Genomic DNA, 22,113 nt, shown 5'->3' with positions numbered 1-22,113 from the left:
TGTCAATAAGTAAAATATAAAATCTGCACCTTGCTGTTGCTTCATTGGATGCCGTCTATAGGCTTCTGTGCTTATATACATTCCTGTAAGTAGTCATATCTAATGAAATAGGGGCCCATAGCTTCACCTTTCCATGGGCATCCACTTACACACCAATCAGACATCTGACATTCTTGGGATTCCCCTGTCAATCTGATTTGACTTTTATCACCACAAAATTATAATGACAAAGATTGACAACTTCTGGGGCATATCACAAAGCAATTAACTTTTATACTTTAAAAAACTCTGTATGTTATGTTAACCATAACTTGGGATATAAGCTAAAAAAACAGATGACAGTATACATCTTTATTTGCAATTGAGGAGCTCAGATGCAAAAGGCTTTAGATGCTCTCAGCAAGTACCTTCGCTATTAAAATCTGCTTTATCCCAGCCTCAGGTCATTCAGACAACCACTTTGTTGGCAGAATCCATCAAGAGTCTGATAAAAATGCTTATTTACAAGAAAACATGTCAGACGCACTTAGAGGGTTTTGCATCTGAGCTCTTATGTAGTATCGCTAGCTCCATCTACAAGTGATATAAAGTCTAGGGTCTGGAAAATGTTTGCAGCAAATGTATGTAATATGGCTCTGGAAACAACATTACCACAGTGATGTGTCTTCAATGTCAGTTTCTCATTTGATTTATGACATAAAAAAGAGAGACAGAAAACAGACTACTGCGCAATATAACACAAAGTACTTTCTAAAAATCTTTACTACAGAGAAAGTGGGCAACTTAACATAAAAAATGTCCCTTTGGATAAAAGCGTCTGCCAAATGCATAAATGTTAATGTAAAAGACGCAAATTGCCTCTATTTAGGATGTTCCCCAAGCAAATTCTGCTTCTGTAATCATGATTCTGTGTTGTTTAATCTTCACACCTTTGGTGTGTGTATAACCTTACTCTCATTATGTTGCCTGCGCTACTTTGAGGGTCCCAAAGCCAAAGTGGGGGAGAGCGCAGTAATGACAATCGTAAAAGCCTCTTAGTAGTTTATTTTAAGCCATCATTTGGAGATTGAAGAAGTTTACAGTCTTTAAATGAACAGTTGAATGGGATGTTAGTGATGACACAACACAACATCAAGCTTTTAAGCCGTCGCTGTCTGTAATTATCAGTTCCACTGATCAAACTGACTGTGAAGAGGCTTTTAACCTCATATAAGAACCAGTCTATTTCATTTAGAAAAGATCCCAAAATCATTTCTACTGAAGACACCATGCAAAAGGGGGGATTCTTATAAATGTGAAACATATTGCACACCTAAGCAGTCATTCGTAGTTGACTTATGATAGCTGGATTATATATGTCAATGCATTCTCATGGTGAATTACTTGCACAGATGTAAATAGATGTTGCATGTTTTCCACAGTTGAAAGATAAATTATCTGTTAAAACAATATTGGCCTGGTCTATATGAACATGCGTGATTGAAAATGACAAATGAAACTTTAGGATTGCATCTAAATCTTTAAAACATGTTTACTCAAAAACAAAACTAAAGTGCACTGCAGCGGCATAAATCGTAGTTGGCACACAAAGTAAGGTATATATTTGAAATATCAGGGTCAATAAAATGAGCTGAAAAATCTATGGAGCAATTTTTGTCTCATTAATTATTTAAGCATAAGACACGATGAACACTTGTTGAATTATAATCTTAAATCTGATTGGCTAAGAGTATGACAATCGACATGAGAGGGGTTAGCACTGCCAGGATCCACAAATCCAAGACGATCCACACGTTATTGATGATTTGCACATTCGCATTGCATTATAAACTTGTCAGTCTTAAAATGTTAAAATTTTTGTGCATAGTTGTATGTCTATTATTGATGCGTGGGTTGCGGGCATAACCGCGGGCACTGCGGATAATCCGTGGGTCGGGTGGGTCCACTAATAAAAATTACATTTTGATTAATTTCGGATGGTTCGCGGATGGATGAAATAAATCATCAGTGATGCAAATATAAAATATTAAATTAATTTAAAATATTAGAAAATATTAATTAGACAGGCACTGATACCATTTCTTAAAGCAGAGAAATTGAGGCAAAACAGATTCGCGATAAAACTGAAAAGGGATCATTAAAACCAAGAAAAATGGTAATGTGATAATCCAAAGTGATCTCATGAGTATTTTTATGTTAAGTGTGATTGTACCTCTCGTACATTTAGTTAGGTTTTCATACACACTGAAACGTATAATATCGACGTGTTAACAGGACTAATATGTTAATTATTTACGTATTAACAGCTTTACAGACATACAAATTTGTACGTATTCCTATTCGTAATTATTAAAATAGTGGGCATTGGCATTTCATATTAATAGCATGTTTTCAGTCGTATTTTCTGACTTATTTATTTAAGACAGTTTACTCATTTACCTAATGAAATGTTTGTGGCTTTCGAAGAATTACACAATATTAAACAAAACTACACTTTTAAACTTTAAAGTGAAGAACATTTCTGTAATCATTTAACCATTTTCTAATATTTTGTTATGGTGCTTTTCCATAATTTTTGGCGGACTGAGAAATAAATGAATGTATTGGAATGTACAACGCAGTAGGCAGCGCATATATAACGACACCCTTATAATCCCTCCCACTCCGAAGTGTTACTAAACTCGATGGAAAAGCTAACCAAGCCAAAGTGAGGTAAGCTGACCCGACCTGACCCAAACCAAACCATGGGGTACTATGCAATGGAAAAGTGCTACTAGTTTGCCATGACACGCAAAAACTGTTTTCTCCTATACAGTCTTCTACTGTGCACTAATAATTACACCAAAACACAAGATAAATTCACAGATGATGTTAATTTTACTCATTTGCTGAACTCAATTTATACGATTGCAAGGAACAGATCCAAATTCAACCCTTAATTTAGCAATCTTGATCCCAGTTCTCATTAGCGAACACAAACGTTAAATCTCGCGGTCATTATGAATTTGAGCTGATCCACGCATCTCTAACGTCTATAAATTGTAAAACTCAATGAACCCTTCCAAGCTTTGAAACAGCAACTCATGTGAGGAAAACCCTTCTTATACTAAAGCCTACAGCTACAAAATGTAATCTTGCAAAGTACAGCTCAAAGCTGGCATTAAAACTTTGCAGTACGAAAAAACAGTTCCAGCTTCAAAACGAATCCTTGTTGTTTTGTGACTTTTAATGAAATCTAATACATAAGGATTAGTGGACAGACTGAGACCTTTCTGCTTATTTCTAAGAAAGACTAGTGGAAGTTTAAGTCCGACTAATTCTTGCTGATAAAACAGAACTACATAGTGTATGTACAACTCAATACACTTGTATGTAACCATAACCTACACTTCTTTAGTCAACAGAGTAATCCTGTGTAATGAAGTAAGAACTTATCTAGAGGGTGACGTCTCGCCTCCAGCAACATCAGAAGCTTCGGATTCAACAGGAACACTGAGCATGACAAAGAAGCCCTTTATCAGTCGGGCTGTGCCCGTTCCTCAATTAGTGACAGCCAGACTGAAAAGAGACCGCCGGCCACATTGTTTTCCAAAAGAGGGTCTTAGATTTCCAGCCACTCTCGAGATAAAAAGGCCAAAGGAATGATAATCTGAGAAAAATCTCTTAGGGAACTGTGGTGACACTTGCCTCAGGAGAGAACTCATTAACTCAATGTGTTTTGTGGGCCTGGTAAAAGGAGCTCAACAACAGAAGACATAAAACTTATAGCTAATAGTGTTAAATGTCCTACAAGTTAGGAAAAAAATCAGTACATTAAAAAAATCAGTCAGCACCAGGCACCGACAAAAATCTTGCCAGACTTTACATTTTTAGTAGTTCCCTTCTCTTACTGAACTAAACTCACAATGACCCGGCTGGGTTCAAGGTAACGTCTGTGTGAACCGAAAGTTGTGAATCTTTCACAATTTGTCCACAATGATTGCTTTTATGACCACAATGGACAGCCACTATGTAAAACCAAAGTAAATGTCTGATCTGTTCCCTACTGAAAAATGCATCCATCAAAGACCATCATAAGCTGGTGAGCTGGTTTTAGCTGGTCTCCCAGCTACACCACCAGTATTGCTGGTGTAGCAAGCTGGTCAAGCTGTGTTTTGGTCACTTTTTAAGCTGGTCTAGCTGTGTTTTGGTCACTTTTTAAGCTGGTCTAGCTGGTCATGATGGAAGACCAGCTTAGACCAGCTACTGCCACCTTAAACCAGCTAAAACCAGCTACCAGCTTATGCTGGTCTTTGCTTGATTTTTCCGTATGGTTGCTTTAATAAAGATCAGAAGGTAGACCACCGGAGCATTACTTTTCTAGATTTGTCGATATACGAACCACCTTAAAAGTATTTTTTACAATGGTCAACATGGTGCGTACATAGATAAAAGAAAAGAAAATGATCTTAAGGGTTTATCTACTATCAGACAACCTGATAACCTTACTTGATTGTAATTTTTAAGTGTGAATCAACATAGCCAGAAAAAACTATTCATAACATATTAATGTTTGTTTATTTCTTAATGTCATTCCAGCATCTATGGCTATATCTATTGCAAGAACTGCTTAATCTAAACACAAGCTGGAAAAGGAGAATTTGGCATCTCCAGTAGCCTGCTTGTCTTTGGACTATGGAAAGAAACCGGAGAACCCGGAGAAACCTACACTGATACAGGAAAAACATGCAAACTCCACACAGCCGAAGCTCGAAGCAGGGACCTTCTTGCTGTGAGGCAACAGTGCTAACCAATGTGCCGCCCCATGCCATTGAAAACCAAGAACATTTACATTTATGTATTGGGGAGATGCTTTCTCCAAAGTGACTTTCAGTGCATTCAATCTATATATCTATATGTATACTTTTTAAAAATTGCTGGGTTATTTTCAACCCAGAGTTGGGTCACAAAGGGATGATCCCAGCCCGTTGGGTTGTAATTTAACCTACTGACCCATTGTTGAGTCAAATAAAAAACTTTTCTAGGTTAATTTAACCATACGGCTGGGCTTGTCCTTTTTTGTCCCAATGCTTGGAAAATAACCCAGCATTTTTAAGAGTGTATGTTCCCTGGGATCTAACATTTTAATATTGCGTTGCTAACATCATCCTCTGTTGATTGAGCTAAAGAAAAACTTCCATGTTCATGCTTCAAGCCAATTTACTGTAGCAGGTAAAGCAGTTTTGGGGAAATTTTAGCCAGAAACCAGAGTCAACTGTAGACTTTTCATCCAAATTGATGTCCCTCACTTGTTGCACAGATAGCTTCATACCTATGTAGAGGAATAACCTGGTATGACGTCCAATGATGTCTAAAGTATCCCACAATTGGCTTAATCCCTTTTTCTTTCTGTCAGTGTCTTAAAGCATGGCATTGAGCCATCTGGCCTACATCAGAAAGAAGAATAGAAGAGATGTTTCACTGTTTCAGCTCACAGACAAGACAGTTGTGGTCTCCAAACATGCCGAGCAAAGTGATGCTTTGGCTTTTGTGTTGATACAAGTCTATGAATTAACAAAACAACTCTGTCCCCCAAGGGGAAACTATTCTAAACTTTTACTTACTGCACCCAGAGACTGTTTGTATTTTGCAAATTAGATGCATCTCTATAAATTGACTTAACATGCACGGAGAAACCCAACACTGTCTTAATTCCCTCATGTTCTCAAATAAAGGCACTTCCTTCCAAACTAAAACTCCATCCAAGATAAACCCACACGCATTGACTCACCACTCCTGAAATCAGAGAAGGGGTGGAAATGGCCACGGCATAATATTTGCTCTATCCCAGCATGCTTTAACATGCCCCCGGCTGAAACGAAAAGAGCTGCTCCAGCATGGAGAACAGAGAGGAACGCTGAATGCCATGTCGTGACCTCCTAAAGAAAAAGGTGTTGCTACAGACAATAGGGTTTGCACCTGCCTACAGAGGGCTTTTAGAGTACTAGAGCCTCTTGGTATTCTAATGATACAGATCTCACATATCTGACCTCTGCACACATTCCCAGAACTCTCAGAAGAGACAGAATTGGGTGAGGGACCTCTGCAAATCTGTGTTTTGTTCTCAATGCATCTGCTCTTGATAGTAATCTTACCTTCCTAGGAGACAGACGTCTTACACCCTTGGGCTGAGAGCTTTACATGAGGTGAAATGAGGGAACTGTCTGCAGACGCTGCTGTTGGGGATCCACATCATACTAAGAAATTGATTTCAATAAAGAAAGAATCGTATCATGCGTATGTAGAGCGTTGTATGGTTCTTGAGGGAATATCCTATAGGTATCCGTTCCCTCGCCTTCATTTGTCTTGTGGTGGTCATTCAAATCTCATTTTCATTCATGAGAATAAAGAAGTAGGTATGGATTTCGTAGGATGTTGTATCTGGTTTCATCCAGCCCTGCGTTCAGCAGACTCTTACTGAGGACATATAAACACTCTTTAAGTTGGGTGGAGATAAAGGGCCAGGTAAGAAGATCTTACCCCTTACACAGGGGCCCAACAATACTTTGTGCCAGACAAATGTACAGTACCAGGCATGGAAACCGCTTGGTATCCTCTAGAGACCGAACGATAGTCGATTGGAAATAAAACTATATGGGGCTGTTTCCGGACAGGGCTTACGCCAGACTAAAATGCACATTTCAGGCGTCTTAACAGAAAACATCTTTTATTAACATATCTTAAAATATATCAGTGCCATTGTTTTGTCTCAAGATTCACACCAGTTATGTTTTTCGTAAGGTATGTTTGTAAAAAATGATTTAAATGTCAAGATATAAGAGGGAATATACATCGAAACATTTAAACAGAGCTGAAAACGGAAGGTGGACACCAATTGTGGAAACTTGCCAGCGTTTCTTCAGCTAAGCGATTTGGTTTCTATGATACTTATCAGTCATTAAATGATGCGCCAGTTGGTTGTTGTAGTATTTGTCCCGTCCCTCCTCCAATGCGATTAGACGGCTGAGTGAAAAGTAACATTGATGAGCTGAGCTTTTCACCCAAAGTTAAACATAAAATGGCAAGCGTCGGCACTCAGCACAGACAAAACCCACCAGCTGTTGGCGTTTTTAAAAACACCTAAAAACATATGCCAGCCACAGGCAATAACTTACTGGTTTAATCTAAACTCGGTCTGAGAAACCACCCCTAAAGAGGCGTGTACATTTATGCTGCATTCACACCAGCCGCGGTAAAGGTGTCAAGCACAAGTGATTTCAATGTTAAGTAAATGTAAAGACGTTTTTACGCACCTCTGGAGGTCTTGCGACGCGAATGAGGCATTTAGCGTGGCGCAGTAGACGCGATTCCGCTGCATTCGCGTGTCTACTTCGCGCGAATGACTCGAATTGAGGGTTGCCATGGGAAACACGCAAATTGAAAAATCTGAACTTCGGCAAAAAAACGCGCCGCGTTAACCAATCAGGAGCTTACTCTAGTAGTGACGTAATTACAGGAAGGGAGCGAAGTCGAACAAGCCTCCCATGACACGATTTTCCACGTGAATGTCTTGAATGACTAGAATTTCACGTGCGAATGAAGCGTGTAAACTCAAAATGTTCATGCGTCCAACTACGCGCGAATAGCTCGTTTTTGCCGCCTGTACTTCGTCTGGTGTGAACCCACAAAAGGTGTTTACGTGTGCGGTCTGCGCATGTTTGAAAAAGTTAAAAAAAATCTTGAAACGCTCAGCTTGTCAATGTCACTTTTTAATCAGCCGTCCAATCACAATGGAGAAGGGGCGAGACAAATACCACAACAACCAACCGGCGCATCATTCAACGACTTATAAATAAAACAGAATTATCATAGCAAACAAAGCGCTTAGTTGAAAAAACGCTAGCAAGGGCCCACAGTTGGCACCTGCCTGGCATTTTCAGCCATGTTTAAACCCTTTAAAGTTGTCCAAATCATTAACAACACATATAATACCTGATGATACACAAATGACGATCAAAAACATTTATTTTATCCACTGAACCACAACGTAACACCAATGGAAACAGAACGTAACAATGCAGTTGTCCCCAAGCCCACCCTCCTTGCCCACTTTATCAACACAATCTTCCTCCACAGCAGCTGAAAAAGCAATCTGTAAAACCCAAATTGGAAATCTATCATCTGTTGTAAAACAATTACGCAACACACCTTTTACAATAAAAGCATACAGAGCGCCTACATCCGAATAATGCGAATCCCCAAAAGTCAACTTGTCTTATTTGCTTTGGACGCCTTTAAACCACCGGTGCATTTTTGAGGAATTTAAAATGTGTGCAGAACCCAACGGCCTGTCATTTGTCAAATAACACCGCAGGTAAACTGCAGCCAGAATTACAGATAAAGGAAGAGATGAAGTAAAGGTATCATCTTGGTCAGGAAGGACTGAGAGACCACTCGGTGGGTCATTAGCCGTCATGATAGCAGGGTGCAAGTTGTAAAAAAGCATTACAAATCGTCCTTTCATGACCCAAAAGCTGTAATTATGGTTTTCCTATAGGTTTTTTGGCACTGAAGTGCCAAAGCTCAGTGTGAGAGAAAGACTTTCAGACACAGAGGACAGACGCTACATGAAAAAATATACAAACAACAGCTGCTAGCGCCTACAGCCTCGCCCTGAAAAGGAAGCGAACATGCTAGAGCAAATGCACATCAAAGCTACATAAAAATGTCTGGAGGTATGAGCCAGTATAAAAAAAATGAATTCAATTGTGGTTGAAGCTTTGTAGATCACTATTTCACCACTTAGAATAGACCTAATTGTCTGGAAAATATAATTTACTGTAGACATAGCCGGGTTTATGGCACTGGACCACAATGAAAGACCTTTCAGCTCTGACCTCCTATATACCCACCGCACACCTGCTTTTATTGAGAGAACACAAATGCAGTCAAACAGCTGATGGCTCATTGTGGCAAGCAAACAAAGAGCAAATCTAACTTTGTGACCCAATAAAGGAACCAGTTAAGGTAGTGACCCAGAAAGGAAAACATGATGGGTAGGCCTTTAACTCTCCTCTCTAGTACTTTTAAGTGAAAGGTGGCTTCATCTACTGTATACATTCCTGTGTGTGAATGACTCCTAAATCCTAAAAATGTGATGACAAGCATTAATTAGTCACATATGTTCCCATTCCAGGCAGCAATACCCTATGTTTTTGCAAGAATACTGTGAATAGTTTACGAAACATGTTGTTAAACGCAGATGTGTTGCAGTTGGCTCATTCTTCAGTGCGTTCCCCACCCTTTAGCTGGCAATGTGTTGTATTTCATGCATACATATAGAGTATGGAGCAATTTGGTAAAAAAAATCTGCAGACGTTCATCAACGCAAATTTATGATTACTAGTATTGGGCGATGACTATTTCCACCTGATGCAATTAATAGAAATGTTAGCGTTGGATTCATACTGGTTGGCCAAGACTAAAATGTTCCTTTTAAGCAAATGAACTCTTCCATGTTTTTCCAACCAATAAATTCCAAGGCGGTTTGTATCTAGCCTGCAATATGTGGAAACGAGGAAAAGCACACCTACGCCATGAACTTTCAACCTTTGGATGTGGTTTATGTGTTTCAAGTTACGCTGTAAACTACGCCCCACACATTTATGTAAAGAAGGTTCTGGGTTGGGGGTCAGACTGATTTTTTATTATATCACTCAGTGACCGGCTTCCAGTTCACACAAAATAAAATTTTGTTATCATTTACTCACCCTCAAAGCAGATCTGGGGCGCCATCGACTTCCATACACAAAAAAGCTGGTTTATATTCAATCCAGCATTAGGTCAAAAAGGGACAAAACAAGCCATTGGGTGAAATTAACCCAGGAAATGTTTATATTTAACCCAACAATGGGTTAAAGCAACCAACCATAGGTTAAATTACAATCCAGCAGATTGAAATTAACTCAGCATTTTAGTGTAGTATTATTTTTTCCTACTTTGGAAGCCCTGATCTGTTTAGTTATTATCATTTTTTTGTGTTAAAGGGATGATATTAAACCCACGATTTGCTCACCCCCAAGCTGTCTGAGATGCATATGTCCATCGTTTTTCGGACAGACACATTTTCAGTTATTTTGGAGAGTGTTTTAGATCTTTCAGTTAATCAAATGTGAGGTTACGGGTCCACGTCCTTCAAGTCCAAAAAATGTGCATCCATCCTTTGCAAAAGTAATCCAAATGGCTTCAGGATGATAAACAAAGGCCTTCTGAGGGTAATCCGCATGGTGTTGTTGTAGAAATATCCAAATGTAAAACTTTATAAACGAAAATAACTAGCTTCCGGTAACTCCGACATCTTAGACTCCTCTGTATTCAGGAGAGAGTATTAGCGTAGTGTACGTACTTTTCTTAGTGATGTATGACAAATTCGGAGGGCGGGGGCACAGAGCAGCAGCAGCAGAGAAACCTCCATAAACTGCATAAGCTCTCATCTTGAATGCGGACGCGACTACGATGGCGGCGTTACTGGAAGCTAGTTATTTTTGTTTATAAAGTTTTAAAAGTGGATATTTCTACAACAAAACGGTGCTGATTACCCTCAGAAGGCATTTGTTTATCATCGTGGAGCCGTTTGGATTTATTTTGTGAAGGATAGATGCACATTTTTGGACTTGAAGGACGTGGACCCCGTAACTTTACATTTGATTAACTGAAAGATCTAAAACATTTCCTAAAATAACTGAAAATGTGTTCGTCTGAAAACATATGCATGGACATATGCATCTCGGACAGCTTGGGGGTGAGTAAATCATGGGTTTAATATCATTTTTGGCCGAACTATCCCTTTAAGCAGAACACATACATTTATACAGGTTTGTAACTTGAGGATAAGTAAATAATGACAGAAATGTCATTTTTTGGGTGAACTACCCATTTAAGAATGTTTTTGTTTACTTTTACTGATTTGTTTGTTGGGTGGCCACATTCTAAGTACATAGCGTGGGATCATAAACAACTCGTATTTGAAGTACTAATCATGGCAAAAAATAAACAGTTTTGGTCTAAATGTTGAGAGTGGAGAAAACGTCTCCTTGACAACTTTGTAAATTTCCACTGAAAAATCTCAGCATTCGCATCAACTGGGACGTGGGACCAGATCACAATACCTTCGGTTTAATGGCAAATCCAGAATCTTTGTGCCGCTGAGGTACTTGCGAGGTGCACAAACACACGTTCTCTCTCTCCTGCCTTCATTCAACTTAACCATCTCTTGATCCCAGGGGCTCCTATTCTCATAAAGTGGGTTAAATACTGCCCATTTAACTCACAGGATAATGCAGTCTCCACCGCTCCCATTGAAAAGAAGAGGTGGGTTTAAAGAAAAATCCAATTCACATCTGAGCACAAACACTTCACAGACTGAGAAAATGGCCCCTACTAGAGCCTGCAAAAAAAGGGATCTGTTTATTGACTGGAAAATCCATGGATTACTGAAGCCACATAAATTGTTGAGCCAGGACAAAGACTTTAAAAAAAAAAAGTTTACCCTAAAATTTTACCATCACATACTCTCTCCCTCACCAAAACACAATACAAATGTTAAAAAAAAACAGGTGCACTATTTTAGAAATCATCTGAAGCCATATAATCACTTCATATAAGGAATACAAAAAAACGTAAGCACCCAATATCCACAGAAAATATTCGCCAGAGTTCACAAATCTCACTTTCATTCAAATAAAAGGTAACTTTGTGTCTACATTGGTGTCTACAACTGTGATTGAATTAAAAACATACTACAAACTAAAACGGGGTTAGAATAACACAAGCACCGCCTCTGAGCCAAAGTAGCTAAGCTTCACAGGTGCATCACACTCATTTCTCAAACTGACCCTAGATCATCCATTTCAAGAAAAAATCTAAACATAAGGACTGCTCTGAGGGCTGTAATGATTATATTTAATGCGTTTCAAAATATTATTGCTGAATATGATGGTGCCTGTGGGTAACAGTAACATGTTTAGGCAGTTAACATAAATCTACCGAAGCATCAGCCCTTCAATTTAAAGTCGTCATGTCATGTCATGTTTAATCCACCCATTTCTAACATCATCAAAAACTAGTGGAAATGCAACATAACCTCCAATATTGAGTAAAATAACACTGAAGATGCTATTTTTGGAAGTAAATATTGTGAGATCATCAATGCAAAAAGAAACCATCGTGGTAACACTACTCAGGTATCACGTATCAAAACCTAAATAAATGCCTGCGAGCAGATGGTTGGAAGCATCATAAATGACAAAGCACACATCAGCTGCATTACAAAATGCTATTTTCTCAACACACTGCAAAAAAAATTACTTTCTTACTTAGTATTTTTGTCTTGTTTTCATGAAAAATATCTAAAAATTCTTAAATTGAATTTCCGGATGAGCAAAATGGACAATAAGTTTAGTTTTTAGACAATAAATAATAAATTTAAGCAAATGTGTGCTTAAAACAAGCAAAAAATCTGCCAATGAAATAAGAAAAAATGTTCTTGAATTTAGTGTTTATAAAAAAGGTAACTTAATTAAAGAAAAATTTTCTTATTCCATTGGCAGATTTTTTTTGCTTGTTTTAAAGGTGCATTGTGTAAATTTTTGTGGTGAATTGCAACCAACGACTCAGTCCACACATAGATAATCACGTAGAGAAGCTACGGTAGCCGCCACTGGACAAACATGTCATCGGACACAACTTAGTAAAAATAGTTTGTCTGTTAAGGGCTTCTGTCATGGCGGAACAAAATGGCGACTTCCATGTAAGGGGACCCTCGGTATATGAAGATAAAAACGTCTCATTCTAAGATAATAAACACATAACGGTTCATTATGAAAAGTCTTTATACACCACTGATAATATAGCTTTGTATATTATTTTGCATTTCTGTCAAAAGATCCTTCTTAAAATTACACACTGCACCTTTAAGCACTCATTCACTTAAAGTCGATATTTCTTGTCTAAAAACTAGACCCACTTCTCCAGGTCATTTTGCTTATCAAGAAAATACATCTTAATTTAAGAATGTTTAGATATTTTTACTGAAAAATACCAAGTAAGAAAGTCATCCTTTGCAGTGCATGCACCCAGTTTCAACTGAGAATCTGATACCCTCTTGTCTTGTAACTTGGTCTCACTCGGTCTCTAAACAGAGAACGGGTCACGGAGGTTGTCGGTCTCCAGGTATCTCAGAGCATGGAGAAAGCTTTGTTTCGGGCAAAAGCGTATTGTTACGTGCAACCACAGAGCTCACAACAGGACTTTCCTGCCTCCTATGGCGTAAGCATTCATATACAGCAGGTGGGACCCTTGTTTGCTGTGATTTTAATGCAGAAATTCACTCAGCGATTAAATATCCTGGCAGGGTGTCCTCTTACAGCTGTTGCCCTCCTGCCTCAGGCCACGACGAGTCAAAGAGCGACAAACTTAAGGAAAAGCTCATGCAGTCCCAACACAATGTCAAATGATAGTGCCACTCAATCTATTATAAGCCTTAATCATAGAAAGCGTTTAATATCTACTATTCCATTGTATGATGTAGCTTACTTTAAACAATCATGGTGACAAGTCGATGACAGGGACTATGCATGACTATGCAAAACCATCAAACAGACATTCTTATGGAGGGGAACACTTGACACCGCTAACCTTCCTCTTAAAATCATCCTCTGTTTTCTTTTTGGGACATTGAGAATTTACTGCTTTTTAACATACACTTCTTTGTAAACCTGCGAGGTAGGGGAGATCAGATATTGTTGTGACATGCATGAGTTAAACGATTTCGGGAATTAGCTACAGGGCTGGAATCATTATTAGATATGATGGAAACCCTCTGAGGTAACAGCTGAAGTTTTAAACTTTTATGCAAAAAAATAATTTTAGCATACACATCTGGTAAGCATAACGATCACTTTGAACAGGTAAATTAGATTCTTTTGATAACGTCAAAGTAAACAGTTGACTATATTTTCCATTAGTGTTATAACCAACTCCGGCAATGACATGTAGTCTATACTTCAGACAAATTGACATAGTTCTTTATAAGCACCCACTGTAAAAAAGTTATGTAGAAATTACAGTATTACTGAGTATTACAGCTGCCAGTAACTTACTGTAGATTTTACATTTATGTTATTTACTGGCAACAGTTTGTTTAAAATTAAATGAAACATTTTCAGTCTTTATCTTCTACAGTAAGTTACTGGCAACCAGCTGCATAATTACAGCAATTTTACAGTGAATTATTACATGTAAGTATGGGAATGTGATCTATAAACTGGAGACAATTCACACAAAGTCACTAACTTAAAAACAATCCATTACAATAACCATGGTATGTAATACTCATGACTCAGTCTTGCATCTTATTTAAAAAGACAATGGTAATGCCACATAAACTAATGCAGGTTTGTGCATTATGCTCCTTATAATGGGATTACAGCAATGGTGATCACTGTCAATCAAATATTTATGAAGAAGTTCTCAGTTTCCCTGTCTGCCTTTCAGGTCTGTATACATTACAGCTGTACAGACCTTTCTTAAGTTTAATGCAGGTGTGCAATAAATTCAAGGCTAACTCATATACAAATCCCAAACCACAACCTATACACTGACTTTAAAAATCCAGTTCGGTTTGATCAAAGTGTGAACAAGAAGAAAAAGTTCTGAATGCAAATGTTGGTATGTTTTAAGAGAAAGATAGAAAACAGCCTATTGCAGCAACTTTCTGAACTGCCTTAACTTTCACAATTTATACTACTGTATGTTTGATCAAGGACGTGAGGTTTGTTGCGATACAGCCAGTAAAGTTTAACTGTTTTAGTAAATATCTTTCTGCTGGTCCAGCTCGCATCCCTGTACGGGTCTCGTGTGTGTACTCACCTGTCCCCTGCGATGCAGCCGGCGACAGCGCAATGAACATACAGCAGATTAACGCCTCCAAAAACGCGACACACCTGCAACGACGACCGATATCAGTTTCTCATTTTCATAATTTGCAGCAAATTAAAACTCGTCTAAAAGTGCACAAGTTTAATACCTTTTCGCCATTTCAGTAGGAAATACTGATTCGTTCCGATAGCTACATGGGTTCCCTATTGAATTTTTGATAAAAGTTTGTCCCACTTCAGATTCAGAAGGGACCGGGTGCCGGTGCAACAGCTGATGAGAGCGATCCGAGAGACGCACTGATGAATAGAGAAGGGGAGAGAGAGAGGGAGAAAGAGAGGGGGAGAGACGGGACCCAGGGTCCTAAAGCCTTCCGCTGTTTTTACTTCCATCCACCTGCATTGAAAGGCCTGCATTGAAAATGTTTACAGACAAGGGGGGGAGCGAGGGGGTGGCTTATGTGGCTCAAGCCCCGAATGTTTTGTCAAAAGCCCCGAATCTTTTAAGATCTGTAAAATGAATTCATCCAGTACGCTAGGTGGCGGCATTCAGCTTTAAACCCTCCGGTCCCCCACTCCACTTAAAATGAATGAGAGATGCGAGTTGAAGGCAAATTAATATGCTGAATCTCCCCACATTAAACGCATTTTCAAAATTTGTAATGTTACAGTTACAAAATGACAATATAGAGAACACTTAGATTTAAAAATAGTTTATAAAGCTGCTGTAAATGGAGAAAAAATATCAGCTTTGTGACCAAGCTTTGAAACCCCTAAATTGTGCTAAGCCCCCTACTGAAAAATCCAGCTAAGACCAGCATAAGCTGGTAGCTGGTTTTAGCTGGTTTAAGGTGGTTTACGGTGGCCCTCCCAGCCTGACAAAGCTGGCCATGCTGGTGGGCCAGCTGGTCTTCCAGCCTGACCAGCTAAGTCCAGCTAGACCAGCTTAAAAATTGACCAAAACACAGCTAGACCAGTTTGCTACACCAGCAAAACCAGCTTCCTACACCAGCAAAACAAGCTAAAACCAAGCTGGAGACCAGCTTAAACCAGCTCACCAGCTTATGGTGGTCTTAGCTGGATTTTTCAGTAGGGCCCCCAATGTCCACAATGTCTGGCTCCGCCCCTGGTCATTTGTAAAAAAAAAATACCACAATATTCCAAAAGAAATTACAGTTATTTTTATTTCAATTTCATTGCGACTTCAATTAACTTTGAAAAAAAATCCTTTTATATCAAATGGGTTATTTTACAAAATGACAGAATTTTGGATAAAGACCAACTTTTTTAATGAGAAGAGTATGTTAAGTAATTTATAGGGGTGGTTTCCCGGACAGACAGGGATTATCTTAAACCAGGACTAGGCCTTAGTTTAATTAGGAAATATAACTTGATTTAACAAACATGCCTTACGACAAACATTGCTTGTGTGCTTTTTGAGGCAAAACAAGGGGCACTGATGTATTTTAAGATATGTCAGTGCAAGTTGTTTTCAGTTCGGACAGTTCTTACATTTATTTTAGTCTGGACTAGTCTAATCCCTGTCCGGGAAACCGCCCCTGAATGTTTAAGTTTGTCAATGTTTTATAATGTCTATGTTGCATTGTTTATTGACCACTTCCACACCTCCTACGCTTCCACCCACAATTTGTCTTCCAGATAAACTTGTCACCAGTGCTTTGGAGAGAAACATGACCCGGAGTGCTCTTTTAAAGGGCACCTATTGCATTTCCAAAAACGTTAGTTTGTCTATTTGGTATAAAATGATGTGTTCTCATGGTTTATGGTTCAAAAAACACATTATTTTCCACATACCGTACATTTTTGTAGCTCCAGTTTTTACTCTCTCCCTGAAACGCATTGATTTTGTACAAAACTCTTTGATTCGAAAAGCTCTGTGCCTGATTGGCCAGCTAATCTGTACGTTGTATTTGGCCTGAATACCTCTGACGTCAGCCGGAAATATGACGCTCCTTAACATGTTTGAAAGATTCGCTTACAATGCAATGCTAACAGGAGTTACTTTACAAGTTTGTGAGTCCAAGCGGGAGGAATTATGATAATGTCGGTCTTCTCCACATCACCAATCACAGGAAGTAAACTGTTGCCTACAATCCGTGTGTTTGTTGTAGTCCAAGAAAAGTGTTTTACATTAGAGACAATAACTCGCGTCATTGTTTACTTTGGGGTTTGTACCTTTTGCATATCGTTAACATGTACTAACACACACTTACACACCAAAGGAAATGTAAAATTGTGAATCTGACAATAGGTGCCCTTTAAATTGAGGTTATTTGACATGGTGTGCTTGTGCAAGACAAGGGATAAGCTAAAGTTCATCCAACCACACATCAACTACACTTGTCCTCAAAGTTGATGTGCTAGAAGCAGGAAAAATGGGCAAGCATTAGGATCTAAGCGACTTTGACGAGGGCCAAATTGTGGTGGCTAAACAACTGGGTCACAGCATCTCCAAAACTGCAGCTCTTCTAGGGTGTCCCCAGTCTGCAGTGGTCAGTACCTATCAAAAGTGGTCCAAGAAATAAAAAGCGGTAAACCGCCAACAGGGTCATGGGGGCCAAGGCTCACTGATGCATGTGGGGAGCCAAGGCTGGCCCGTGTGGTCCGATCAAACACTATATCTGAAATAGCTGAAAATGTAAATGCTGGTTCTGATAGAAAGGTCTAGTGGATCAATGCCCCGATGGGTCAGGGTTGTTTTGATGGCAAAAGGAGGACAATATTAGGCAGATGGTCATAATGTTATGGATGATTGGTGTATATCATTGTATAGAATCATAAAATCAAACAGTTAATCTCCAACATCTATGCTATTAGGAGAACGTGTAACTTTTAAAATCTATCACTAAACTCAAAACTCCCACCACAGGTTTAGCCAATGTGATTATGTCAGAGCCATTCAGACCACTCTGAATATAGTAATATGCAATCATACAAAAACAAATACATCACCTTTAATTTGACTTTATGTTTGTTTGTATTGCAAAAAAAAACAAGCAAAAGAGAAACCAATTTGATCCTGTCACAGATTGGGAACAATATAATATATGTACACAGGATTTGTGCTTTGTTTATTGACCACTTCCACACCTCTCCACCCCCAATTTGTCTTCCAGATGAACTTGTCACCAATGCTTTGGAAAGAAACATAACCCGGAGTGCTGTTTTAACTTGAGGTTATTTGACATGGTGTGCTTGTGCAAGACAAGGGATAAGCTGGAGTTCATTGAAAGCAGCGCTCCTTACACATAAAAGTTGATTGCTTTACAAATATGTGTCAGATTGTCTGTCACTCTCTGGTATGCGCAGTCAGTTGGAATGGACTCAAAGTCTAAACCAGATAAGACACGACCGATGTGTGCACTTCTTTAGATTCTTAGAAATGCTCTTTCACGACACTTTGGGCAAACATGTAGGCATTGTTAGAGATCAAACAAATGATTTTCAGTTATGATTAAAATACATCCGATTTCAAAGACAGATGGCACATTCATTACAACAACAGAAAGGTAAAAAAGTAAAAAAAACTGCTGTCCAATCAAATGTATGCACTCATTTGTACACTATTTACTTACTCAACTAAGTGAGGTCAGCCTTTAAGCAAACAACAGGTCACCAGGGGCCTCATGTATAAAACTGTGCGTAGGATCCTTACTAAAAGTCTACGTACGCACAAAAGCCAAAAATGGCATACCCAAAAATGATGAAGACTTCTAAAACAAAGCAATGTTCCCTTTATAAATAACAGATCACCTGCAAGTGTGCGTACATGAATCATCCTAATATCCCACCCTGAAAGCCCATTCTCCCATCAAGTTTTTTTTTTTTATAAATCACAACCTTTGCGTGGGAACTGGCGTACGCACTTTTCCAGCCCCATTTCGTGCGTACGCACGCTTTATACATAAGGCCCCAGGAGGGAAAAAGACACCCACACCTCTTATTTAATATATTTTTTAATATTACCCACACATGCAAGCATACAGCAGTAGGGTTATTTCATCAAACCATCTCCAGCCTGCTCTTATATACTGGATGCAATCAGCTTCATGTGAGGAGGAGAAAGTAAAGATGGTGAGGTCTGCTAAAGTGTTTGATGCTAGTGGGTTCAGTCACAAGTTTTTGGTATGCTGTTGAAACACGCTTTCAGCCCTGATCAGACCTGCACCAACTTTGCATTCCTATAAAAGCAAACCATCCATTCAGAGAACATGGCACATAATTATGTGTATAGCCTACTGTACACAAAAATCTTTTCTTGAGTGTAGTTATATTATATTATATTTAGGGCTGTCAATAGATTAAAAAAAAAAATCTAGATTAATCGCATGATTTCATGAGTTAACTCGCGATTAATCGCAAATTAATCGCACATTTTATCTGTTCTTAATTTACCCTAATTTAACACTTTTCAGGTTTTTAATACTATAATCATATATACATATATAGATGCATTATGCAAAGTATGTGAACAACAGCCTGTGTACATTTTTAACAGACCCATTAAGCCATTGTTTTGTATATGAATTTTCCTTACAGAAGAATTTTCTTTCTCCATTTTTTGTTTGCTGCTGCATCATTTGTGACCTGTGCTGGCAAGTTGAGTTGGAAGTAGCAAATTTTCAAAAAATAGTTGTTCATATTTTGACATTCTCTATTAAAACATAGAACAATGGATGATTTGTTGAAATATAACAAAATATGACAGAACTATGAAGTTGAAAGAGTCAGCAAAGTTAAATTACCACAAAAATTACCACATCCATACATTAAACTACCACATCCATACCTTAAAATCACTGGTAAAACTAATAGATTTAGCACACACAAAGCAAAAACATCATCAATATATGTTAAACTTTTTTCTTTTGTTTGATTGACATTAAGACAGACTGCTTAAAATCCAAGTAATCTAATATAATGTTACACATCAGATATTTTTACCCAACAGTTAACCAAACATTTACTTAAGACATAACAGATTATAGATCCTACCTGCCTGAACTCTTATCAAAACAGATATTTTAAAAACTGTAAGTTTGTGTAGATGTCTATATATCCGGGTCGCGCACTCGCGCGTCTGTGTGCACGCGCTTCAGATGTCAGTCAGTCAGCGTGAGGAGATCGCTTTTGAGTCTTGTCGCTCTTAATAACTCTTTAACATTAATCAGGTAGCGAACTTTATCTCTCTTAATGACTCTTTTAACATCAAGCAAGTCCTGCAGTCTATTTTCTAAGTCATGCATAAAAGCGAAACCAAAATGAATTGAGACGCATTTTTGTAGATAAAGCATTAGGAGGACGGTAACGTTACACCTCTCAGACGTATAAATAAAGATCATTTCAGATGTCCAACGAGCATTTAGAGCATTGGATTCGCTAGACGATTTGCTTAGTGTTCTTATTTCTATGAAAACCTTTGACTCATTTAAACAGGGTCATATTTGTCTGCGTCTCTGTTCATTCAACTATGGGCTGTACCAAGGGTCAAACAGAAATTGCGCGTTGCGTTAATCGTCGTTAATAAAATTAGCGGCGTTAAAATGAATTTGCGTTAACGCGTTATTAACGCGTCAATTTTGACAGCCCTAATTATATTATATATTATATTCAAAGTTTATTTGAAGAGTTCGGTTCCAAAACGCAATAAATCCATTTCGACTAATTTGGGTAAAAAAAATTTCTATACCAAGAACGTGACAAGATGAAAACCACTTTTTCTGTTACAAACTTTCACATGGCATCTTTAGGTTATAATAACATTAAAAATTAAAATCCATAATTTGATTTTTGAAGATTTATTATAAAAACTGAATAAATGACAAAATCTATTGAATCAATATATAAATGTGCATTCATCTTTGCCATGTTATATTCATTTAGTTGACTAGTGGTATACACTGATTAAAAAAAAACCATTAATGGCATTAATTAAAACTCTTACTGTGTCATATTAACAACACTGTCATTGCTGCGGTTATACTTGTGAATGAATACTCGTAGCTGAACTTTTTTGACAGCGATCAGCTACAAATTGTTTTGGTCCTGCTCGATTTTCGTTGACTTTGAGTAAAATAATGGAAAGTTTTTCATAAGATCCCCTGGGGTCAATGTGTTAGCATGACAGAAGCTTGATGCGGTCGTGTAAGAACAAGCAACAGACTGCATTTTTCCTTCACCTGAATGCATCTCACGTAAATTTTTCGATTTTGATGGCTTATGTTTCTTCCCCGCCACAGAAACCACCACAGGTTTATCAATGCCATCAAAGTATTATTTTGTTTTGCTTGTTTGTTGATCATGAAGTACAAAGTAGATGAGGAAAACTTGGATTCCATGTGAATTCAAAGGGTTGCCATTATTGTTTACAACGCGTGGAATTGTGCGATGTGATTGATTGAGTGGATTTATTGCATTCTGCAGAGATAGAGCACTGGTGTTTGTCGTGGTTTTGAAAAAAGGGAGAAAAGATGACAGAATAACATGGCAGATATTGGATTTTGCGTATTTACTTTTTAATACTGACCTGATACAATACTGATTTTGGCGGTAACTTATTAAAAAAATGTTACTATTGGACAGAACACACTGCCGGGTTAAAATGACCCAACTGCTGGGTTATTTTAACCCAACTGCTGGGTTGTTTCAAGATGGTTGATTGAAAATAACCCAGCAATTTTTAGAGTGTTGCATTTTGAAACCTAACTTTTAATTTCTTTTCTTACTTTTGCCTTAATAGCCTCGTTTTGCACTACTATCCTTGCCTTTTGTTGCAGCTCTCAAATTAAACTTGTTACCCATAAATGTGTCATATTAGGCATGTTGACAGAAATGATAAAACATTTTTATTTTATGTGAACTATTCCCTTAAAAACGAAAAATAAGGGCCATCTGGATCACACAGCATGCTTTTTTTGTAAATCTGAATAGATGTTTTCTTAGTCAGGAACATATTAGTGGTTTCATTTTTTTTACTTAGACCTAGAAAAAAGTACATGAACCCCAGATTTTTGGCATCAAATCTTAAGGAACCAGATCTGCTTCACAGATGGGGGCAAATAAGGTAAACAATATTCAAAGAGAAAAGCCCTGTAAATTTAGTCTATAAACTGGTATAATTTAACTAGCAGGAGTAACTGCAGTTAACTAATAAAAACATAAAGGATAAGGATATTTAATG

General features: G+C 38.1%; 1 protein-coding gene across 1 annotated transcript in view; it reads right to left on the bottom strand.

Annotated features, from left to right (window-relative positions):
• The window catches only part of col18a1a (collagen type XVIII alpha 1 chain a), a 109,517-nt gene extending 94,293 nt beyond the window's left edge, over positions 1 to 15,224 (bottom strand). Inside the window, exons 1-2 of the mRNA XM_073854650.1 lie at positions 15,065 to 15,224; positions 14,908 to 14,981 (exon numbers count right to left, since the gene is read on the bottom strand). Of these exons, the coding sequence (XP_073710751.1) occupies positions 14,908 to 14,981; positions 15,065 to 15,075 (85 nt within the window). The 5' untranslated portion in view covers positions 15,076 to 15,224. The remainder of the gene's footprint in view (positions 1 to 14,907; positions 14,982 to 15,064) is intronic.
• Between the last annotated feature and the right edge of the window lie 6,889 nt (positions 15,225 to 22,113).

The sequence above is a fragment of the Misgurnus anguillicaudatus genome, chromosome 17 (genome assembly GCF_027580225.2).
Source record: "Misgurnus anguillicaudatus chromosome 17, ASM2758022v2, whole genome shotgun sequence".
NCBI classification, from domain to species: domain Eukaryota; kingdom Metazoa; phylum Chordata; class Actinopteri; order Cypriniformes; family Cobitidae; genus Misgurnus; species Misgurnus anguillicaudatus.
This window is presented reverse-complemented; position numbering and strand designations above follow the sequence as displayed.